This window comes from Canis aureus, chromosome 18 (genome assembly GCF_053574225.1).
Source record: "Canis aureus isolate CA01 chromosome 18, VMU_Caureus_v.1.0, whole genome shotgun sequence".
NCBI classification, from domain to species: domain Eukaryota; kingdom Metazoa; phylum Chordata; class Mammalia; order Carnivora; family Canidae; genus Canis; species Canis aureus.
In genome coordinates this window covers 12121718-12146831 of record NC_135628.1, presented here as the reverse complement: position 1 = coordinate 12146831, position 25114 = coordinate 12121718, and the positions used below count along the sequence as shown (strand labels likewise).

The 25114-nt window shown below is 37.8% G+C and overlaps 2 protein-coding genes across 20 annotated transcripts in view; one reads left to right on the top strand and one right to left on the bottom strand.

Annotated features, from left to right (window-relative positions):
* The window catches only part of THAP5 (THAP domain containing 5), a 143848-nt gene extending 127653 nt beyond the window's left edge, over positions 1-16195 (bottom strand). For 2 of the 16 annotated variants that reach the window (XM_077856176.1, XM_077856175.1), the window contains exons 1-2: positions 15984-16190; positions 12328-12520 (exon numbers count right to left, since the gene is read on the bottom strand). In XM_077856176.1, coding sequence (XP_077712302.1) covers positions 12328-12520; positions 15984-16063 — 273 coding nt within the window. In that variant the 5' untranslated portion in view covers positions 16064-16190. Of the gene's footprint in view, positions 1-9166; positions 11825-12278; positions 12521-15131; positions 15309-15427; positions 15543-15571; positions 15591-15648; positions 15731-15833 lie in introns of those variants that run through there. The other 14 variants (XM_077856178.1, XM_077856177.1, XM_077856179.1 and 11 more) reach the window with 12 other exon arrangements.
* Positions 15792-21174, top strand: DNAJB9 (DnaJ heat shock protein family (Hsp40) member B9). 4 transcript variants are annotated; one of them, XM_077856188.1, is made up of 3 exons: positions 15792-15985; positions 18491-18717; positions 19673-21174. In XM_077856188.1, exons 2-3 carry the CDS (start codon positions 18501-18503, stop codon positions 20122-20124), a joined length of 669 nt encoding a protein of 222 aa, XP_077712314.1. In that variant the 5' UTR covers positions 15792-15985; positions 18491-18500; the 3' UTR covers positions 20125-21174. The 4 variants fall into 4 exon arrangements, with proteins under 4 accessions (XP_077712314.1, XP_077712312.1, XP_077712313.1 ...); XM_077856186.1 differs by lacking the exon at positions 15792-15985 and adding an exon at positions 16334-16492; XM_077856187.1 differs by lacking the exon at positions 15792-15985 and adding an exon at positions 16513-16612.
* Positions 21175-25114: the final 3940 nt, after the last annotated feature.

Sequence of the window (25114 nt, the reverse complement as noted above, 5' to 3'; positions counted from 1 at the left end):
ATGCAGTTTGGGGCAGCCCTGGTGGCTCAGTGGTTTAGCGCCGCCTTCAGCCCAAGGTATGATCTTGAAGACCTGGGATCGAGTCCCACATCGGGTTCCCAGCATGGAGTTGGCTTCTCCCTCCTGTGTCCCTGCCTCTCTCTCTCTCTCTCTCTCTCTGTCTCATGAATAAATAAATAAAATATTTTAAAAAAAGAAAAATAAAATGATGCAATTTGTAGCAACCGTGATCTTTTTCAATTCTAGGTCTGAAATATTTCGAAGTATTTTTGATAGCTATATTGAATTATTCTAGCCAACTTGAAGGTATCCAAGACCAACATGATCTGAGTTTCCCTTCATATTATTTTTCATCTGAGGTATAGTTTTGACTATTTGCCAAATAAAATGTGAAATATTTCAGGTAAACATATATGCAGAAAAACACAGTGCCCTACAAATCAGAGGTTAATAGCAGATCATACCATCTTGAGCCAGCAAGTTATACAGGTTACCACTGGGGTCTTACTTTCCCACATGTAAAAGAGTTTAAAGATGATACTTAACTCAGGGGTCAATCCATAACAGGAATAAAAGAAGGGATAGATATCATTACAGGTTCTACAGACATCCAAAAGATAATAACAGGGTATTATGAATAGCCATATGCCAATAAATTTGATAACTTAGATGAAGTGAACAAAGTCTTTGAAAAAACAACTTTCTAATATAAACAGAAGATCAAAAAGAAAATCTGAATATCCTTGTTTCTATTTTAAAAATTGGAGCAGCCCCGGTGGCCCAGAGGTTTAGTGCCACCTTCGGCCCGGGGTGTGATCCTGGAGACCCAGGATTGAGTCCCACATTGGGATCCCTGCATGGAGCCTGCTTCTCCCTTTGCCTGTGTCTCTGCCTCTCTCTCTCTCTCTCTCTCTCAGTGTCTCATGAATAAATAAATAAAATCTTAAAAAAAAAATTGGAATTGTTCTCAGAAACCTCTTTACACAAAAACCCTCCAGGCCTAGGTGATTTTGCTACCAAACATTTAAGGAGGAAAATGAGATAATCCATGGTCAAAATTTTCAATCCTCTAAATTAGAAAGGACATTGACATAGAATAGGGTAAAAAAAAAAAAAAAAAGACAAAAAACTCAAAGGGGTTGTAAAAATGAATGTGAAACAAACTTTCTATAGGTTCTCCTTAAATTCCATATAGGAAATGTAGTAAAACAAGTTTAGGAGGAAGAAATAATCAAACTTGTGAGACACATGTCTCAGGAAAGATGATTCTAAATTATATTTTGTTTCACTTTGTCTTACTCAGAGAAATGGAACTTGCCACTGTTTATGTGGAATTTCATGCTACCTTTTAAAAAACAGACACATATCTAAGAATGACAAAACAGTTGAATTGCTTCATAACATGAACTGATGTAAGGTTCAAGAAGATCAGTAGATGAAGCACAGCATTATTCACATTAAGAAACAGCATTCGGAAAATCCATATTGTGTTAAAGTGTAGTGAAAATGACTTTTCATGTCTAAATAGGTAAGTGTAATTCCCAGAACAATCATAAACAGTAAATATATGTCACTCTAAGGGAGTTAGCAGCAAACATTCCATGGCAACAAGACCAATGGCAGGTTCTCTAACAAGCTCAAAGTATACTTAATATGCTCTCAGTTTAATTGTGAGAATCATGAGTGACTGAAACAAACACTTCCAGAAATAATGCCTTTGAAATTCTTTGAAGTTATAGAATAAATGCAGGTAGAGTTTAAACTTCATAAAATAAAATCCAAATCAAGAAATAAATTACTCAAGATGAAGATAATTATCCGGTAAATAATTAAAGGCTTGACCTAAAAAGTACTAATTTAAAATTTAGGTAAATTCAACATAAGGAAGACTTAGTAATGGCCAATAAGTTACTTTTGGTACTACTGGATTTTTAGATTTTTGAGTTTTATTTATTTTTAAATCATTCTACATACTGCAATTGAAAAGAGAAATCTTGGGTTAAATACGTTGTGACTTTCTAGGTGGGGCTTCAAATTGAAAAGAGGGATATCCCTATTTTTAACTATTTTAAACTCCTATTTGCTGTTAACAGGTAAATTTGAGATGTTACACGTTAAGACAAAAAGAACTAGCAGAGAATTAGAATAAGCTTTGAGACTGAATAATTTAAAATTCTTACTTAGTGTTCTATAGCATTTAGAAGTAATTAGATCTAAGCATAATGCAACGTACTTTAACCATCATCATTCAAACACAGCCACAAGAGATAGCATATTGTTACTGTTCTTCCAAAACTAATTGAGGACATACTAGGTGCTAAAGAGGTTCAGAGTATGTCATGCCAAAACATACCACTTTGACATAGGACTGTTTTCAAATGAAGATAACTGAGAAGAAGCAGACACAAAAAAATCCTCCCTGTTCTCTGTTTACTCGGAAGAGCAGGACAATTCTTAATCATCAGAGACAACTTTAGACTGTTATCAGCATCAGAGTAAGCTACATAAAAAACCTTACTAAAATAACCCTTATCTTCCCCCATATATTTACCTTCCCATAGCTCGCCATCCCTAGGGACCTCAACCTGTTTTTCCTTTGTCTTATCGCTTTCCTTTAAGATGCTACATAAAAGGGGTGCCTGGGTGGCTCAGTTGGTTGAGCATCTGACTCCACCTTGGCTGGGTTTAAGATCTCAGGGCCATGAGATCAAGCCTTGTGTCAGGCTCCACACTCAGTACAGAGTCTGCTTGGGACTCCCTCCCTCTCCTTCTCTTCATCCTCCTCCCCTGGCCCCTCACCCCTGTTTTGCTCACATGTGGACACACTCTCTTTCCAAAAAAAAAAAAGATGCCATTTTATAAGCCCTAAGTTCTGACCACTCGAGTTACCCATCACTCAGTTACCCCATACATATGTGCAATGAGTATACATGTTAATATGCTAATAAATTGTTTTTCTCTGGTTAATCTAGCTTTTATCAAGTTTGTTTTGCAGGCCCAGACACGGAATCTAAGAAGGCAGAGAAATTTTTTCCAACCATTGACTGCCAAAGATGAGTAAGTGTTGACCTTGCCTTGTAATCAGGTAAGGTGGTAATTATGACAGAGAATGATCTAGTTATAATGAACCATAGACTGCCAAAGATGAGTAAGTGTTGACCTCCACCTCTCAGTAACTTGCCTTGTAACCAGAGACTGATAAGGTGGTAATTATGACAGAGAATGATCTAGTTATAATGATATAAATAGAGTTTGTAAAGACAGAGGAGTGAATAACTAACTGGTATGTGTGCATGTGACCACATCAAAAAGGTGACATCTGAACTGGTTTCTCAGTGATACACAAGGCCCCACTCTCCATGAGTTCTTGTTTCTCTTCGGCCCAGATTAACAAAAGAAGAAGAGAGAAAGGAAAGATTTGTGGGAACACTTTATCCACGTTTGGAAGCAATTTCTCCCACACCAAACATTACTTGTTAAAAACTAGGTGCTCCAGTCTCTATTCTTAGTAGTGGTGTTTCTCCATTCTCAGTATTTTGCTATTGTTAAGGAAGGAGCTGCTTACCACAGTGTGACATGGACTAGTTTGGCTTTTTTTTTTCTCATTAAAAGGTTTTGTTTACAGTACTTTTCTTCAGAAATGAATTTCTGTTATGATATCTAGTCATGTGCTTCTGCCTACTGACAAAGGAGACTAGATTATATTACTGAGGCAAGACAGGTTTTTTTCAGTCTCAGCTCTATGCCCCTCCTATATTCTATCACATATTTTCCCTTCACATTTTCTAGTTAATAAAACTAAACATGCAGGTGGACTTGCAAGTTGATATGCCAAAAGATGTTTCAAAGCACCAAATTTAACATATTACCCTTTTAAACATATTACTTATTATTCCAAAGAGGAATAGATGGTGCTTTCTTATTTAATGACTATCTGGGAATTATTTGGAAAATGTGAATGAAGCCCTTTGCTCTCTTACCTCATTCCCCCCAAAACTCCTTTTCCTTTTTTTTTTTTTTTTTAAAGATTTATTTATTTATTCATGAGAGACACAGACACAGGCAGAGGGAGAAGCAGGCTCCATGCAGGGAGCCCGACGTGGGACTCGATCCTGGGACTCCAGGATCACGCCCTGAGCTGAAGGTAGGTGTTAAACCACTGAGCCACCCAGGGATCCCCTCCTTTTCCTTTTTCAACACCCAATCACTGAACTGACTTCTTTTTCATCCATGGTTCAGATATGTTCTAGTCTCACGTCAGTAAATTCATTTTCATCTAGACTAAGCATTCAATAAAATTAACCTCATTTCACATCTTTGATATTCTAGTCTGTTGTGCATATTAAAACACTACACATTTTCATTAATGAAAAACCTGAACCATGTGCTGAAAGATTAGACTCACTCTGGAACTTGATCCTGCTCCATTGCTTCTCATTTTGAAATGTATTTCAGTAACCAAGAAACAAGTGAACTGAACTTAAATAGTATCTTCCAATAATCAAAATAGTACTTAATAGTCTCTGAATTTATCTTTTTGATATTTTATATAGTAATTTGAGCATTAAAATTTATTTTTCAGGGGCACCGGGGTGGCTCAGTGGTTGAGCGTCTGTCTTTGGCTCCAGTCGTGATCCCGGGGTCCTGGGATAGAGTCCAGCATCTGACTCCCTGACAGGGAGCTTGCCTGCTTCTCCCTCTGCCTATGTCTCTGCCTCTCTGTGTCTCTCAAGAACAAATAAAATCTTTAAAAAAATAAAAATAAAATTTTTCAGTAAATATGAAATAACAGTGGTCTGAAACTCTTAAGAATTCTGTATAGAATTGACCCAGCCCATTTTTGGATAAGGGCTGATTTTCCTTGTCATTCTAGTTCTACTCCCACCTAAATTGGTGGGGTTTTTGTGTATTCAAATCTAGAACAAAATAGAGAATAAAGTATGTAAAGAGCTTCTGATCTGTGATTTATGACACAATGTAAAATATTATTGCATTGTTTAAATTTTTTGAAGTCATTTATACCTTTCCTAATAGAAATTATGGCTTTTTTTTTTTCAAAAAAATGTCTATACACGAAAAATTTTACATTAAATTTTAGGGGATCCAGTGACTCTCCTGGAGACTTCCTATAGTTCAGACTCCAAGTTACAAAACTCACATCTGGAAGGAATGCTACTTCACATTTACTAGGCACTATTTATAGCATGCCAAATGAAAGATTTAAAGTACCATTACACATGTCAAAGTTTAGTTTTCAAGCTTTGTGAGATTATCAGAAAATGTTTGTATAAACTACAAATTGCAGGCCACTGTATGCTATAACATCTCCAAACATAAAAAAAAAAGATTTTTAAATAAAAGTATACTTATAACTCAAGTTATTAATTTAACAAGGCCTCACTGAATAGTGGGGTGAAAATGCATCATAAAGCTGAAACTTGGTTATCTGGTGACTGTCTCAAAGTAGAGACAGAATTAGACCCAACAAAATTGCTAAAGTATGGTTTAGTACGTGACAAGTTGTTCACTTGACAAATGTTTATGGAGCTCCTACTCTGTATTAGAAATTGTGCTAAGGGCGTGTGGGTGGCTGAGTTGGTTGAGCATCTGCTATGGCTCAGGTCATGATCTCAGGATCCTGGAATCGAGTCTTGCAATGGGCTCCCTGTTCAGTGGGGAGTCTGCTACTCCCTCTGCCTTTCCTCATTCTTGCTCTCCCTCTCAAATAAATAAAATCTTAAAAAAAAAAAAGAAAAGAAATTGGGCGTAAATTTTATGCTTCACATGATGAAGTGTAAAAGCTTGTAAAAAGCTTATACTTTGAAGGTATGAAAATTTATATTGGGGGTATGTATAAGAACAAAGAAGTAAAGAAGCAATGATGACATTGGAAGATAAGTAGTATGATGGGGGAAGTAAAGGTAGCTAAGAGACAAAAAGGGCATCTGGAAAGGCAAATAAAGGCTTTTTAGATAAAATAATGAACAGATCAGTTCTAAAGGATGAATAGAAATAAAAACCTTAAACATGTGCTTAAAAAGTCATCATTCTATAAGCCCTGTTACAAAAAAGTCCTTCATTTCTTTTCCTGAGCCAACCCTTTCCAATTACATATACAGATTCTTTATATACTTGCCTATATAGATCTCAAAATAACATGGTTAATTTGCTGTTTTTAAAGTTTCTGCATTTAGGCATTCTCTTTTGATATCCTACTATGGTTGATAAGAGTTTTGCTTTAATTACATCAATCACTCCTTGCTCCTGGCCCCAGCACAAACATGCATGCAGGCACACACACACACACACACACCTCTCCTGTCACACCTTATCTTCCTAATAGTGTTTATACTGTATTTACATTATTTTGACTATGCAAATACAGTGTGTACTAGGATATAATGGTTTCACCTTTCTACATAGTTTGGATATTCTGATTTGTTTGTAAAGTTTTCTCTGAATTTATTTATCTGTATTATTAACTCAACCCTTAATATGCCCCAGATATGTGAGATTCCTCTGAAGGTGTTAACACGTTAGTTATTCTATCAATTTTCATCTTCTTGAAGAACTCTATCCCTGAACCTTCTGACCTACTCCAATTTGGGCTGGAGGCTTTTTAGGCCTATGGTCAGCTTATGTTGGGACCTCCCTTAACTACCAACTTAAATTCCCTCTGCTTCTTTATTTGGATTTCCTTTTTCCTATTTCTAATCTCTAGATCAATTGAATGATAATATCATCTAGAAAATAATTTTAGGAGATAAGCCATTCTCTTGATTTTCTTTTACGGTCTTATTTCCATAAGATGCATTTTCTAATAGCTGCCTTAAAGGATACAGAGGAGGCAATCTTTGGAGACTTTGGGTATGGAATTCTAACTTGGAAATCTTTTTTCCTCAGAATTTTCAGATCATTGATCTCCGGTCTTCTTGCTTTCAGTGTAGCCATTCAGTTTGAAGCTGTTCTTGACCTTTTTTTTTTTTTTTTTCTCCTGCTGAAGGGAAGATCCTTTTTGTGTCCAAAGTTCTGATTTTTAAAAATAGTTTGCGTTGGTGTGCCCCTAACACACTTTAAATTACTAGAGCCCTTTTTATTTTCATTAATATTTTTTCAAAAATGTATTGTTTTCAAGTATGCAATAGATTTTCTCAGTAAATGTTAAGTATAGTTGGGTTCTTCCCCCTAACTTTCCTTTTACTTAGTGTTTTCTCTAAATTGCTTTCTACTAATTTTGCTACTTTTAATATTTTCAGTGACTGTTGACAGCAGGACACTGATGAGAAGCTCTGTACTCAGGAATGAGTTATGTTCATAAGATTCATTGTAGAGCAAGGAGATTCAATTTTTGCTGTATATGAGAATCACTTAAGAAAATTTTTAAACCACAGATGACTCAGTTTTATACCAAACCAATTGAAACGGTTTGGGTAATGAAACTATTTAAAAGTTCTCAAGTGATTCTGATGGAATAACGGTTAAGAACCACTGCTGCAGAGTGACTTAGCTGGACCCAACTTGAACCTGCAATGTGAAATCTTGTTCTAATGAGTTTGTTAAATTCCTGAGAGAAAAGTAGAGGGCATAAGCTTTGTTGCCACAGTTCTGGGAAGCAAATTATGTGATAGAGGCTGGGTTGGAGTTCACTATTCAGCTTACAATCATTCACTTAACACCTCTCCTCACTATGGCATCCTTGCCTCTATCTTTTCTGAGGAACTTCTATTTTGTCCCCTCTAGGGAATAAACCTCCAACCTTTTAAGTTTAGAAAAGGGACACGTACCAAGCTGTATGGGTAACTACTGCTTGTATCAAATTTTTTTTTTTTTTTTTTTTTTAAACAGGTCTTCACACCTCCTCCTCCAATTCCAGATACCTGTTAACTTCAATTACAGTCTTTCATGATTCTGTCATAGAAACACAATTGCTTACTGGCTTCTTCACTAATGTGTCTGATGTCTCACTTTCCAGAGCCTATGTGGCTTTGGCTTTTCCAGCATGGTCTCTTGGTAATCACACATTTTATAGGACATCTAGCATACTAAAAGATACTGTTACAAAGAAGTGAATTAAGGCCAATTAAGCCTTAATTCAGGCCAATTAAGGTCTAAGTTTGGAACTGGCTTTATCACTTTCACCGTATTCTTTTGGTCAAAGCATTCACATAGCCCACCAGATTGAAAAAGGTAGAGAAATAAATTCCACCTCTTGATAAGGGAGTGACAAGGTCACACTATAGAAGAGAATACAGAATGAGATATATTCTGTAGCCATATTTGGGTTTACTTCCTTTTTTATTATACAGGATAGAAAGCAGAGACTATTTTGGGGTGGGAATAGCCTTCCACAATACAATCTATTCATAGATGGCATAGCAGGTACTGGTAAATTGCATTGTCCACTGAGGACATGGAATGTTTCAAAGATTATGTGAAGATCTAGGTCTTTTCCTAAACATTCTTAAGATGTTTAAGATGTTAAGGATCCATTTTGTAAGAAGGTTCTTGATTTTAAGGGAAAAGAATTAAGTAGGCAGATTCAAAATATTTATCCAAACATTTGAGTGAATTACACTGTCCAAACAAGTAATTAATGAAAATTCTGCTTTAAAGAGCTTACAATCTAGTCAAAAGAACATCCATAAATATGATATAAAAAATATAAGGCAGATTCTGTTACAGTATTATAAAACAAAGCTGTTTTGTTTTCCATAGGAGTAGACAGGAAATAATTTTGACTGGGAAAAGGGAGACAAAATTCAACCAAAGCTATAATTTTGACTGAATTTAGGGAATAAAATAAACATGAAGAAAGTCACCTGTATGGTATGTTTGGAAAATGCTAAGTAGTCCAGTGTGGCTAGAACACAGGATGAAGCAAATCACAGAGAATCATATATGGTAAGAAGCTTGGCTTTATTCTATATTGAAGAGTAATTTCAGATTTCTGGGAAAGTCAAGTAGTGAGTGGATGATATAGTTAGATCTATAGTTGAAGGAAAAAGCTAACAGCAAAATCTAGAATATGGAAGGGACTGAAAACACTGGTAAGATTAGCTAAGAGACTAAAATAATCCAAATAAGAAATAGAGTTGGCCAGAACCCCCAAATATAGAAGTTAAAAGGCTGGAAACACCCTGAATTGAACATAGGCAAGCCAAGAAAATATCTTAAATATTTATAATTTATTAAGTTTAAAGAAATACAACCAGTTTAAATTATTCCTGAGTAGACTACAACTTTAAATAAAGAGAAAATAAATACAATACGCACAGGTAAAAACAGAGTTGAAACATTATTTTATAATGACTTATTAAAGTTATTTTCATCTACAATAATTATTTCAAATAAATATTGTAAAATGGAGCATGGGAATACTTAAATACATTAATTCTACCAATTATCTGTACCTAATTTATGCAAAAATCTATGGTTTTTTTCTCCCATAATAAAGATACCAATAAATTAACTTTTCATATTTAAGATACATATTATATAATACCAATGAATTGTATTAGCTTGAAAAAAATAAAGTGTGGCCAAAAATAATCACCATGAATTTACAAAACAATTAGTATACTATCTGCTGTGCAGTCAACTAATGTTTATTGAGCACCTCCTATTTTCCAGAACCAAAAACATGTTACTTCATTGAATTCTCAAAACACTCCTTTGAGATTAAGTAGTAGTATTTTTTTATAAAAAAGGCAAGGAAAAGTGTGATAAGAACTGATAGGAACTTGCTCAATACTATAATCAGTAACATATTCAATTATATTAACTGTCAATTTTAAATCATTATTTTCTACATTTCTGCTGTTCCCACTGTCTTTTTCACACTTAAAAAAAATTCTCATGGGTATAAGCAATATTTTTATTTACATCACCATCATTCCTTTCTTGCTTGTCTAAGATCACTCCAGATATACAGTTTCTTGCTTATAAATTTTAATAAAATACATATATGTAAGTGGGCATGTATAATATTAAATAGTACTCTATCATTCTGGAATTTAAAAATGACAAAAGCACACATTTAAAAAAGCTACACATTATATATAAGTTATGATTTCTAAAATATAGTAATCTACATAGTTTTAAAAATTAACCTCATTACAATTTTTGGTTTATAAATTATAACCTTAAATATAGAATATTTTTTTTAAATATAGAATGTTAAGGAGATTACCTGACTATGTATTATGATGGTCAGCTACATATAGGGTATTGAAATACATATTCTTTGAAGTTTAAAGTACTTCCCCTATGAACCGGACTAATGGTTATTATCACTCAAGTGGAATAAAATTATAAAAGGAGTACTATTATTACAAATAACTATAGTCAACAAGTCAAATACCACAGAATTCAATTCTGAGGATAATCCAATAGCAAATAACATCAAATACTAGCCAACATCTAGTATTATGTAAGTATGTATTATCTTACCAAAAAGTTGTTCTATTAAAAAAGTATCTTAATACAAAGGAAAGGAACTATAAACAGACTAGATTTTGTAAGTGCCCTTATTGTACAGATTACAGACTGAGGCTTCAAAGTAATTCGCCCAAATCACATGCCAAAGGTAGAACTGGCACTGATATCCAAGCCTGATTTCTCTTCTGGGCTCCTTTCACCATCTCCATGTTCTCCCATTTTATGAATCATATTACTTATTCACTCTATTTTAACTTTAATTTAGAAGATTACCAAGTGGTGAAACTTCTTCTCTACAGTCCAACAACTCTCTTGTTTTTCTTAATAATGAACACTACAAGAACGGGATGCAGTTTTTAACATTAGAACATTTTCTTAGCTTAAGATGAGAACTTTATACCAGAAAAAGTTACATATAATTTAGTTTGGCTGCAAAAAGCTTATATAAAAGTCATAGTGTTAAACTCTTTACACTCTATATCATAGTAACTTCATATGTTGTGAAATGATTTTCTATAATCTTGACATTTTCTTCAGATAGCCAGTTTTCTTGTTTTAGCTGCCTTATAAGAGCTTCCAAAGACTTCAATCTTCCAAGAGTTTGTTGTTCTTGTAGCTCGAGAAGAGTTATCTTTGAATGTAGTTTAGAAACTTTCTGCCAAAGATGTTCCTTATTTATATCTTGTCTGCAGTAAGAATGTTCAATTTGTAAAACTTCTGTCTCATAGTCTACATCCTTATATAAGGAGTCTTCAATGTCTAGATCTTCCATTTCCACAGTTTCTTTTTCAGCAGATACAAATGAATTAATTGGTTTGGAATTTTCTGTGGGTACAAAAATGGCAATAACAGATTCTTTATTTGTATTTAACTCTTTGACTGTTTGAGTAATTGTGCTGAGTAAAAATGGACTTTCCTGTGCGGACTTAATTTCCATGGAATTATTTGTAAAGTTTGGGTTAGCAAGATGATTCGCAGTTATTTCAAACACTTCTTGGGTTTCCAAAGATGGCTGAACATCTTCTGAGTTTGAAGTTGTCAAGGTAATAGTTGTAGAATTTAGATTCTCAAAAGATGTGTGAAAACCACCTATATCTATGTCTTGGGTAACTGAAGTTTCCAAGGTAGATACTGGTATTCCAATATCTTGTTTAAGCAGATTAAGAGTTAATACGTTATTTTGTATACATTCTGGTTTGGGAGCTGGTGGCTTCACCAAAGTAGATGAATTACATAATTCTGTGTGTTCAAGGAGAATATTTGTATTAACTGTATTTTTCTTTAACTCATTTGAAGCAAATGATTCTTGTGACTTGGCTTTTAGGCACACTTCTTTCTCATCATCTAATTTTTTCTTCTGAGATTTTTTTTTGGAAGGGTCTTTTTCCTAGAAAATAATATTTTCAAATTCTAAAGATGTTCTCACTAACCTTATTCTCTTATTAGTCAGTGCTGAATATTTAACTACAACTTTGAGAAATATACCGGCCAAATAAATTTGCACAAGTTAAAAAAATGTTCTAAGCATATAACGACTCAAATATACTCTAAATTTAGTTTTTAAAAAAGTACTAAGCATATTCATTCAATACATGATGGAAACATTGCAGGTCACTCAAAAGACCAATACCAAAATCTTAGATCATTAACTTACATTAATAACTTAATGATTTATATATGTGTTATCTTTTGTTCTTCAGTTTAAGTTTTTTTAATAAAATTATTTACACTTTTAGCAGAAGCATAAATTAGTCTTCCTTTTCCTCAAGTATCTGTTTCCCCAGCAGTTATCTTTCCCTCTCCCTCCCTTAACTTCCATTACCTGCCACCCTGCAACCTACCATCCTGCTCAGCATTGTCCCCCTCTCCCCTATGTGCTGCCTCCAATACCTGATCGTCTTCAGGCAAAGAAAATATTGTTGGAATTGCAGTTTGTTTCAAATATCGAATACCCCATCTGATGTCAAGAGAGTCAGGAGTAAAATGGTCACTACACAGGAACTGGTATTTACTGGGTACCCATGAATCTCGTTTCATATTCTTTAACCATTTTTCAAGTCTTTCTTTGTCATGTAGAGGAAACCTGAAATTAAAAAAGGAAAACTTTGCTATATTTTTACAATTTTGCAAATTCCAGGGCTGCATATATAGGTAACCTATGCACTGAGTGCTGCAAAAGCAAGGCAACCATCTACACTGAGTAAAAGCACCTTAATGACAATTCTACATCATCTCTACAGTAAAGATGACTAAGCTATAAAATGTGTAGGCAAAGCTTTTCAGAAAAATGGCTCGTAGGGTTCCTCTGTGGCTCAGTTGACTAAGTGACTAAGCGTCTGACTCTGATTTCAGCTCACGTCATTATCTCAGGGTCCTGGGACTGAGCTCTGAGTTGGGCTCCTGCGCTGAGTGTGGAGCATGCCAGAGATTCTCCGTCTCTCTCTCAGCCCCTGCCCCTTCCCCTTCTTGCGTGAGCACTTTCTCTAAATAAAATCTTAAACAAAAAAGAGCAATGGCTGGTAAAACATAACAAGTCCTTCAAGTAAAAATATGTGTTCCAACAAAGGGTGAAATCTATTCATATTTTCTGTGGATTATATTTCATTTTTATTTTGTTATGTATTTTGCCTAGAACTAGGAAAAAGCTTTTCATAAACAAAGTCCCACTCAAATGTATTCTACACTAATACTACAAGTTAAATGGTGTCTTGTCTATAACTTAAGAAATATTAAGCTTTAGGCTCTTACTTATATTAACATTTTTAAAATAAGAAGTTAGTTCAAACAAGTGATTTAATTGACAATGAATACTAAATTTTATAAAACTACTAATATTCCATTCCCTTTACCAGATTCAGGCTCAATTCTACCCATATGTAATTTAATATTTCTAAACTTCTACAACCAGAGAATTGAGAACCCTAAAATTCAAGCTCTGAAAACTGACACAAGAACTAAACAGGTTACAAATAGACTCTGATATAACATGAAATAAATCAAACAGAAAAGACAGAGAAAGGTAAGACAGTTCTTTATATGTGTTGTTCCTGTGCTGACAATAACCTTTACTGAGAGTTGGTGCTAACTTACTGAGATGTGTTTTATAGGCAAAATTGGGCTAATGACAGAATCTGAGAGAAAACTTTTTCCTACCAGTCTAAATAGGTTTCAGTTTAAACTGCATTGAACAGTTAACACAGTATTCATATTTCTTAAAATGATTTTATGAAGTCTAATTTCCTACTTTTAAAAAAGAATATAAGGTTTCTCATACAAAAAGCAATTATATATTCCCTCTCAATTCCTACCACTTAGTTTATGCTTTATAATAGCATGCTTCCTCCCCTCCCCCCATCCTGCAAATACTGGTAACTTTACAAGATGCTAAAGAAAAGGAGTCTAGGTACTTTATAGAAAATAATTTTTAACTCAAATACCCTTACATGGAAAAATCATATGACCTACCTTCAGAAGTTCTTACAACAGATACAGTTTTCACACATGGTTTGAAAACTCCTTAACCTTGCACATATCAAGACCTCAGGTTATAGACATAATCAGAAAAGGCATTGAAGGACAAAAATAATTTTTCTTTTCAGAGGACCTGAATTCTTTTAGCCATAGAAAAGTTCATACCTTTTCTGCTACATCTAAAATGAGAATATGCCCTTTACAATATTTTTACATGTAATCTCATGTATAAGGATGCTGTTTGCAAACTATTTCTATCATACCTATATACTAAGTTATCACACAATTAAAAAAAAAATACTCTGAATATCCTTACTGGTAACTGGACTGCAATGCTTTCTCAACAGGTAAATCTCTAAGAAATCTCAGGCAATACGTTTCCTGAACAACTCAGGGCCTTTACAGTGGCTCAATTTGCTTGTAATTTTGTTTCACCATCTTTCTAATTCCTCCCAAAGCATAAAATAATATTATAAACTTAACACTATATGCACACACAAGCTGAATTCTCAAAGTAATCTATAGTACAGTACAGCTTGCTACAGTGTTAGCATTAACAAATCCAATTCAAGTTTGATGCTATTAGGGGAATAAAACTAATTTTTATTTTGCGGGTTACATGGGGGAAATAACATTTAAAAATCCACTTTTGGTAAATTCACATTTTGAAGAAAAAAATCTTTGTAACTGACTTCCTCTGGCATTGTTATTTTACCCTCCTTAAATACAGTAACTATGGAAAAATTTAAAGAATTTGGGAGTCTGGAGTTATTGCCCCCCCCCCCCCATGAAGGCCAAATCAATCTGGAAAATAAGGCTAAATCAAGTTCAACATGTTTTTGTTTTCTGGGTTTGTTACATACTTTCAAGAACCATAGCTATTGTTAAACTAGAATCTCCCCCAAAATCTCTCTCTGCATCTTGTGGCCTCCAAGCGGGAAAGAGTCCTGGAAATACTGCCACATGTGAATTATTTTGGCTTATCAGGGTTCCTCCCCCACCCAAACCCATTAGTTAAAATAATGGAAAACAACCGTGTCTGTGAGCAGAGAGCTTCCGGTCTTAAAAAAAAAAAAAAGAAAAAAGAAAAAAAAGTCTTCACAAAATAGCCGGTAAAAAATCTAAAAGACGATCAGGTTAGAGCTAAATGAATTTTACAAACAAACAAAAAAGGAAATAGAATATTGTAAATATGTGGATTCTCACATACGTTAAGCACGTACTGAACGTTAAGGGCTGCTTTGCCTATTTGCACACGAAAGGAAGTAGGGACGATTTAATCTCCCTTTTCAGGTGAGAGATCTTAGGCAGAGACTTTTTAAATAAATCTGCGGAAGGTCAGTCAGCTTCAGAGTCGGGGCGCCGGGTTTGGGGCCTCGGGAGTGCGGCTGGCTTTGGGGACCTGCACTCGAAAATGCCACCCGCTCCGGCTCCCCTGTTCTCCTGAATAAAAAGGGGGGTTTCCCTCCTGGGGCTTCCCGGAGACAGAGCGTGGCGGCTAGTTGGGCACGACCCTGACCTGCTCCCGGGACGGTCGGGAGGGCGTCACGGGGAGGCCTGCGCGCGCTCACGACGCTTCCAGCCTGGCCTACTTCCTGAAGGGCCTCCGTTTCTTCGGGGGGAAAAAAACGGAAGGAAGGGCCGTCTACGCGAGCGGAGTTACCTCCCAGAAGGCGTGAGGTGAGCGTGAGCGCGGCTGTGGCCGGCCTGAGGCGCACCTGAGGCTCACCTGAGGCTCACCTGAGGCGCACCTGAGGCGGAAGTCCTCGTCCAACAGAGACCAGGCGAAGGCGGGAAACGCTCTGAAAATCGCGGAGCGCCGCCCCCACGCGCCAGCCGGACGTTTACCCCCCCCCCCCCGCAAAGGGCCGCTCCGCCTCCCACCAGCCCCGCGTCCTTCTCGGTTAGGACGTTTCTGAATAAACCTGAACTCGAGCCTCCACGCCGTCCTCCCGCGCTGTGACGGGACGCGCCGGTGGGGCCGAGGACGACTCTCCAGGTACCGCCGGCCCCAAACGCCACAGCCCCGTGGCCTCACCGTAAAGGCGGACGCTTCTGCTCCGGGGACAACTTACGGGTAAAAACTCAGCTTCCGGTCCTTACTGTTCCGTCCCCGACGGTTCTTACAGCAAATCGCCGCGCAGTAGCGAGGCATCGCTCCCTCCGCGGCGGCCCGGAGGGGCCGGGCCGGCGAGGGGCGCTGCCGTCACCCCGTCCGCCAAGGCGGAGCGGGCTACCACCCCCGGCGCGTCGCCGAGCCACTGCGCCTGCGCCACAAGCGGCCGAGCCGGAAGGACGGTCGCGACCGTCGACTCACTTCCGCTTCTGCCGGCTTCAGCGCCGCCCTTTCTGGAGGTTGGGGCCGGAAGTGACGCGCGGGCGGAGCGGCAACAACAGTTTTCCACGTGCGCGTAGGGCGCCAGGGTCACGTGGGGACGCAGGAGCCAATAGGGGAGCGTTTCGTGTAAGGTCTTCTCCTGAGGTGGCGGCAGCGGCAGCGGCAGCGGCAGCGGCGGCCGCCGGCCAGCGGGGAGCGAGCTGAGGGGGGACGCGGCGGCGGCGGCGGCGGCTGGCGGAGCGCTAGGTCTGTGTGCGCGCGGCGGAGGGGGGCGTCGGGGGCCGGCGCGAGGGCCCGTGGGGGGCCGGGCGTCAGCCTCCCGGCGCCTCAGCTCTGCGGCGGGGCAGCGGCCGGCGGAGGGTGCGGGTGAGGGACGAGGCCGGGGTCGCGGGGCGGGGTGTGCAGGGCGGCCCCCCCGGGGCCTCGGCCGCTCTTTGAGGGCTGACCCGGGGCCCCGGGGTCCGCCACGGTCGTCGCGGGGCCTCCAGCTGCCTGCCTGGTGGCGGTGAGGGGTCAGGAGGAGGAGGCGACCGAAGCCCTGACTGGGGCGTTTCGTGTTCGGGGCTGGCCGCGGGCTTCTCCGGGCGTCGGACAGCTCCTCCCGGGGCGGGGACGGCCGAGGACACCGCGGCGGCGGCGCCGGACGGGCCGGACGGGCCCCGGGCGTCTGGGGATGCAGGCTGGCCCAGGCCGCTGTCCCCGCGCTCGCCCTCGGGAAGGAGACGTCCGTGGGCTGCCCAGTGTGGAGCGGCCGGCCAGCCCTCACTGGAGCCCGCCCGCGGCGCGCCTCCGCCTCCGCCTCCCTCCCCGTCAGGCTCGGACCTGCCCTCGGGCTGCGGCAAGTACAAGTACCTGCTGTCTTGGTGGCGTCCACGGCCCCCGCTCGGCTTGCGTTCTTTCTTTACTTTTTCTTTTTTTTTTTTTTTTTAAAGATTTTATTTGTTTGTTCACGAGAGACACACAGAGAGAGGCAGAGACACAGGCAGGGGGAGAAGCAGGCCCCACCAGGGAGCCCGACGCGGGACTTGGGACTCGATCCCGCGACCCCGGGGTCACGCCCTGGGCCGAAGGCGGCGCTGACCCGCCGAGCCGCACCCGGGCTGCCCCCCCAGGTTTGGCTTCTGTAAACCAGGAGCTCGTACTTGATCCTTAGTACCCGTGACTCTGAGTAAGTCTTCGGAAAGGAGGAATCCGTCTGCTAATTGCGCTCAGCAGAGGCCACAGGAGAGGAAGGCAGGCAGTTTCCACAAACCCTAGCGTCTTTCGTCAGCCTTGTTATGTCATCACAGGTTATTAAGGACTCCTAGTGCAGACTTCACAAAACACGGGATCACATTCGTTTTTGAATCCCAGGTCGTCGCATGTGTACTACGCAGGATCCTATGTTGATTCCTTACGTAGATAGACCACCTTTAAGGTTAGAGAAGTGGTTTTCTTCTCTTTGACTATCAAGAAGTTTGAAAAATAGGTGTTTACCTTATCTAAACGTACAGACTGTGATGTTTCTGGGAGTCTGAGCAGAAATCTTGAATTCCGTTAGGAGTGGTTTTTTGTTTTTGTTTTTGTTTTTTTACCAAAACACCATTTATACTTTTTGTTTGTTTTTGGGTTAAATATTTGGGAATCTTACAATTAAAAAAATCATCACATGCTATTGTATTGTCAAGATTAATATGCCACTGAGATTCAGTATGTGCAGCCCTTGGCTCACCTTGCTGAAAGGAAAGTGAAGTCAGGGCTTTCTTAGGGAGGGAGGATCATCAGTTCAGACATACTGGGCTCTTTACCTCGGTATTGTACTTTTTTTTTTTTTTCCTGCGAAGTCAAATAGTTTTAGTCCTCTTAGAATACAAGTTCTTGAAAGGAAAATTGACATCCCTTTAAAAAGTATGTGGATTTTCCACCCTTTTTACAGTGTTCACAAATCATTAGCCTTCAGTGTTTACTGGTAAAAAAAAACAGTTATTGAATATTTTTGTGTCTACTCTGTGTCTGATCAGAGTATTAGTGAAAAGGTAAAGCGATTTTTTTCTCAATTTGAATTATATTTGCTTTTAAGAAGGTCACAACCAACGTAGAGGTAATAAAGCCTGCAAAAACGAAATAACATGGGAACAAGTACGAGATACTATAGGCTTAACATTTTGATGGCGCGTTAAGTATGCATTGTATCCTAAAAGAAGAATGAAGTGTTAAGATTGGCTCCATGGATAAAATTTTTTTTTCTTTTTTTTTTTTTTTTAGGATATTAGAAATGGCTACTCCCCAGTCAGTTTTCGTCTTTGCAATCTGCATTTTAATGATAACGGAATTAATTTTGGCATCAAAAAGTTACTATGATATCTTAGGTGTGCCAAAATCAGCATCAGAGCGCCAAATCAAGAAAGCTTTTCACAAGTTGGCCATGAAGTACCATCCTGACAAAAATAAGAGTCCTGATGCTGAAGCAAAATTCAGAGAGATTGCAGAAGGTAAGTAAATGATTATCTCTGAGGTCTCACAAATACTAATTAGTAGTAAAGGAGAATTATAGCTAAGAAGTGTATATTTGGGGATAATGTGATGATGGGTCACAGAGTAGGGTCTACATTTAAATAAAGGAGATTGTTGAGACTATCTTTTTACCACAATTGCTTTGATTCCTGGATGGATGGATGGATGGATGAATGGTAATATCAATTTTTATTGTCACATAGATCCTAAAATGTTAAAAATGTATTACTTTATTCTTTTATTATTTATGAAATTGCTTGTTTCCATGTTAAAAGGAATTTTAGATATGTAAAAAGCTAACTTATGAAACAGTTTTTATTTACTAAGTATGGAGATTAAATATAAAACATTAGCTATAAAAAATTTAAATAGACTGAAATGTTTAGGTTTTTTTCCTTCACTTGATCTATATTTAAAAGCCACATTTGTGTTTAAAGGAAAAATATGAAACAAATTTTAAGACTAGTTCTAAAACAAATTGCACCTCCTGAGCATTCAGTAATTAATGGTGGGTGGAAGTAATTGAGTAGAGAGTTAAACATTTACTTCAACTAGTAAGTAAGTGAGAATTTTAATTGGTTGTATTGGACCGTTAAATTATTTAATACAGGTAATGGTTTTACCCAAGTAATATGAAAAATAACTCTGTAATTGTTGTCCACATGCTTATTTGTAAGTAATGGTGTAGCATTCATTTATTGGTTATTTACTAAGGGCTGGCATTATTCCAACAGCTGATACTGCACAGTATATAGGACAAAGGCCCTGCCTTTTGTACCTTTCATTTTTTTTCCTGTGTTTGTGATGTCTTGGCTTAATGGTGATATGAAATCTTTTCCCTAAAAAAGAGAGTTGAATTCACTTATTTGAAGAGATTTGGATGTATGTAATTTTCATTACCTTCAGTTACTAAAGTATTTTTATTTCCTTCAGCGTACGAAACACTCTCAGATGCTAATAGGCGAAAAGAATATGATACAGTTGGACACAGTGCTTTTACTAACGTTAAAGGACAAAGAGGTAGCGGAAGTCCTTTTGAGCAATCATTTAACTTCAATTTTGATGACTTATTTAAAGACTTTGGGTTTTTTGGTCAAAACCAAAACACTCGATCCAAGAAGCATTTTGAGAATCACTTCCAGACACGCCAGGATGGTTCCAGTAGACAAAGACATCATTTCCAGGAGTTTTCTTTTGGAGGTGGACTGTTTGATGACATGTTTGAAGATATGGAGAAAATGTTTTCTTTTAGTGGTTTTGACACCACCAATCGGCACACAGTACAGACTGAAAATAGATTCCATGGATCTAGCAAGCACTGCAGGACTGTCACTCAACGGAGAGGAAATATGGTTACTACATATACTGACTGTTCAGGACAGTAGTTCACGATTTTTCTGTTCTTTCTAAACCCAACTAGTTGAATTTTCTTCAATATCTTTGATGCAAAACAATTTTCTGTGAACTATTTTGACAAGTGCATGATTTCACTTAACTTGATAAGGTATTAAATGTATTTAAATGGTTTTTGACAAATTCAGCAACACTCAGTAGAGAAATAGCTAATTATTAATTTCCCTGATTAGGAAAGATTCTTTAAAAAAAAAGATTGTAATTCTGCCTGGTTTTTTCTCTACCTGCCCTTGGGCTTACTTATGTGGCCAGTTTTATTACCAAGAAAAGATTGAGTTCGCCTGATATATTTAAAGGTTAGCCTTTGAAACTTATTGTAGATTTAAATTGTGTGAACTTGAATGGTTTTTGCAGTGAAACCTTTGCTAATTTAAAATTGCATGCTCCGCAGCATCTCTGACTTGGGTTGCTAAGTGTACATGAAATTGTAATTGAGTCATTCAGCAAAGGATAGCAGTATCTTTCCACTGAAAGCTTCAGAAAGGCATGATTTAATATTCACCACAGAACCATACCTTCCTGCAGTAAAAATTGGAGTAAAGGAAATGATTGTATTGCTCATAGCCCTTTAGGCCAAAAGAACATTGAAAACTTTTGAAATATTACCAAGAGATTGTTACGTGTTTGGTCCCTGGCTAATGATTTTGTAGTGTTGAAATCATAGCTAATTTACACATCTTTTCACATTTCTTTCTTAGTTGTTGGCGCTCTAGGTCTTACATGGATTTATGTATTTTTGTGTGTGTGTGGTTCCTCCTCTTTGCACTCATCTTTATCTATAGATTGACTAATACCTCATTCTATATGTAAAAACAGCCAGTAATTTCTGTGCAACCTTATTATGTGCAATATTTTTAAATCCTAAGAAATGTGTGCTTTTGTTTTCATATAGACTTATTTCTTTAGTCCTGCACTTTTTGCATCATACTCCATATGAGTATTAATCCTATGGATACATATTAAAACTAGTAAATGTCTCATACAACATTGTGAGTGAGAGAAATATAGTATTTACAATATGATGTTCTCGGTTCTCATTTTATTGTTAAAAGTTTATTCTGTAGTTCTAGAGCTGTGGAAGGTATATGAACAATGGGGCCATAGACCATATTCCAGAAGTTATTTTGGACTAACCTGAAACCCTGATGTGACCTTGTTTGGTTGCCATTTGGTAATTTCTCTTACTTTCTTATCATCCTCCTTCCCTCACAAATTTTGGTACCTTAAAGATTTTGTTAATTTTAATTTTGGTGTATTTGCTTGCTAGGAGCAAGTATACTCTCCATTTTAGGCCTCATTGGGGAAAAAGGAGAGACTTTGCATAAAGTTATTTGTTATCATTTTTAATTTGAAAGCTGTGAAGAAAATGAAATTATTCCATTAAATTCATGTATCTTAATTATTTCCTGGAAGGTATACTTAATACTTTTGTTTGATAATAAGAAAATAGCTGTAGCTTGAATTTTGGTCTAAGCATCATCTGTAGCCTATCAAACAGAACAAGTGAGGCAAGAAAAAAAAGCCATTTCCAAATCAGGATTAACTTTATATTTTTAGCAGCTGTCCCCATTTTTGCAGGACCTGATTATCTCTTGTTTTTCCCGTGCTGAAGATTTATTTGAAACCCTTCCTTCCTTTTTTTTTTTTTTTTTTTTTTTTAAACCTCCCTTTGACTCTGGCATAATTTTTGCAACGAAAAAATAGACCCTGAATCATACACACTTAAGGTACAAACTAAATATTGAAAAGATACTTAGGTAATCTGTGGAGGTGTGTGTGTGTGTGTGGTTTAATATATAAACACCTGGAAATTAGACCAGTAATCAACATAAACATTTCCTCAATAACTTAAACTTTTTTTTTTTAATCTGTATGGGTATACAGACAGAAAATGGAAAATGACCAATACAATAGCTTAATCTATACTTCCTACACAAATCAACAGTCTTTTTTTTTTCCTTCTAGACAAAATAATAATATTATATGACTTTTAGTCTTTCTACTGAATGAGTTTTTTGTAATCTTTCCAGTTTTCTGGATTGAATATGTCTTGAATTGGATGCTATAGGGCACATAGTAGACATGAGATTTTTTTGTGCTCCAGAATTGGCATAATTAACCGCTTATCTGCTTGTTGATCTTAGGCATTTTTTGTGCTATGAGTCTTAGTTTCAATTCTGAGATTAGTTCTATGAAAATTCAGGCTGCCCAAGGACAGCTAAAAATTTGCACATTCCTAGGGCAGGTATTTTCTGAAATAGAAGTTTGTTTAGCAATTAAAAGAACACACTGGAGGAAGAAGAGACCATTGCCAAATGGAAGAAAGAAGAAAAATATTGGTACCACCAACAGGTCTCTAAAGTTTTTATATTAATGTTAATCCTGGTACCTTCAATTCCACATGACAAGTTGAATATAATCAGCCATGATTGTTTCCCCTCTCTCTTGGTCCCAATGACAGAAAATATAAGAATGAAGTCATAAAAGTGCTTGGAAAACAAGAGTTTTGAGAAATTCCAGGAAGGTATAAAGCAGAAGGAATTAGATTGAGAGAAAAAGCAAATAACCAAAGCCAAGGAAAGTATCCAGGAGAAGTTTTAAGGCTCAGATTTGAGTGGGAAGGAATGGGAGGAGACAAGAAATGGGCCAATGTTCAAGTAATGCTGATTCATTGAAGAACTGCATTGGGAACCCTTGCCCTTGCTTCTTACCTCCAGATAAATTGTTACTGAGAAGCTTTCTTTAGGGTAAAGCCTAAAAGAATAACTCTGAAGATACAGATTACTCTGTTAGGGAGGCTCCCTAGTGATGGTATTGAGGTGCCATAGAAAGTAGAATAGAGGTGAAGTGAATTTTCACTTGGGGTTAGGGAGGGTGAGTAATAGCATTTCACTCCCAGATTAAAGCCTCCTTACTTGAGCATGTGTCAAGAACAATAGCTTCTGCATGCTGTCCACATACTGACCTATAGGTGCCTGCTGCTTGAAATGCCCTAACAACTTAAACAGAACCATAGCTTCTGTTTAAAATGGATGTCTAATGCAGGCATATATAGTAATTCCTGAGGAAACTTGCTTTTCACAGCTATCTGCAATTTGATGTTCTTTATGAATACATACAGATGCCTAAGGAATATCAGACATTTAAGGAAAACCAATAGCAGGGAAGAAAACCCTGATATCCAACCCTGACAAATAAAATTCAGGAGATAATTCTAATACTAGGAGATAATTTAAAATTTTAGAATTACCAGACTTTTGATAAAACACTACATCAGTGAATCAGGCATAGGTCTTTGTCTTATCTAACCTGCTTCTCCAAGATTTCTTTCCATCTACTTACTGATGGTGTCAGGAAGGATAGATGAAGCAATTTGCATGTAATCATTACAACCAAAGTCACAGGAAGATACCAGTAGATACGTGGTACATGTGTTCCCTACCATGCAGGCTGTACTTACTTCAACCCTTCTACAAAATTCAGATTCTTCCTCTTATCTCCACTTTGCTGCTGAGATTCCTCCCCAACTTTTCTTTAGACCTTGCTTTATGGGGGAACTATCTAGTGAAGAAAAGCAGAGTTTGCCATCTCAAAATATGCCCTTTAGGCATCAGAATTTTTTTAGGCTGATTACTTTTCTAAAACAAAACAAAAAACAACCCACAAAAAAACTGTAGTCATGGGAGAAGCTCTGAAAACCAGGAAGATGTTGGCTTTTATAGGGGACATATTTGTAAGGGTGTCTCCCTCTGCTCTAGAAAGATGATGACTAAGTCTCTAGAAACCCTGACCAATGGAGAAGGCATGGAACAACCTTACTCTTGTTTATGTTTTTACCTGTAAACTTTCCATAATTAGCTCCCTCACCCCAACATCTTTTGTCTTTCTCTGGAGATGGTATTTAAGGTGATAGCTTGGGCCATTTTAAAATCACTCAATTCCGGGTATCTCCCATGTATACAGGAGATACAGATGTTATTAGACATCTGTTTGTTTTTCTCCTGTTAATCTGTCTTTTATTACAGGATGGGTGGTGGTGGGGGAGAGCTATTTCAGTCAAGAACCTGGAAAGGAAAAAATTTCTCTACAGTGATTTCTTGTGCAGTCCTATTTATTGTTATTTATTATAATAACGCCATAGGGTGCCCATGCTTCCATTCCAGTAGAAGGAGACAGGAAATCACCATAATAAATATGTAAATTACTATGTTAGACGATAAACTCTACAGAAAAAGTGTAGCACAGAGGAGAGAGAGGGGATATTGAGAGAGCAGGCAGGCCAAGCATGTATTGCAATTAGCAACAGGATGGTCAGCGTAGGCCTCACTGAGAAGGTGAATTTGCATAGGTTTGAGTTGTTTGCATGGAAGCACGAATGACAAGTTCTAGGAAGAGCAAAAAAGCCAATGTAGCTAGAGGCCTGTGAACAAAGAAAAGTAGTTGGAGATGAGTTCATAAAGGTAGTGAGAGTTGGGAGTGGGACAGATTATGTAGGGCTTTCGGCTTTCATAAGGAATTTGGCCTTACAACGTGATGTGATAACTCAGTTACGAGCAAATAAATGACTTCATCTTCCATACATTTAAAAGAGATCATTCTACCAGCCGTGTTGATGATGAACTGTGGAGGGGTAATGATGGAATAGACTATTTGAGTGTTCCAGAATGAGAAATTGGTGCAGCTCACCCAGTGCACCAGGATGCTAGCAATGGAGGTGGTGGAGAGTGATTGGATTCCACACATAATCTGCAAGAAGAGCCGGCAAGATTTGCTTATGGTTTGAATATAGGTATGAAAGAGAAGGAAAGGATGATTCCAAGCTTTGTGTTTATAGAGGACCAGAAAGATAGTTGCTATTAACTAAGATGGACAGGGCTACAAGAGAAAGGCATTTAAGAAGGAAGATGAGAAGTTCAATTTGGCCATACCAACTTTGAGACGATGTGGGAAAGGTGGAGATAC

Coding starts and splice junctions, on each gene's coding strand:
- DNAJB9 (XM_077856188.1), top strand. CDS start 18,501: ATGGCTACTCCCCAGTCAGTTTTCGTCTTTGCAATCTGCATTTTAATG. Junction 18,718..19,672: donor ATTCAGAGAGATTGCAGAAG/GTAAGTAAATGA, acceptor TATTTCCTTCAG/CGTACGAAACACTCTCAGAT.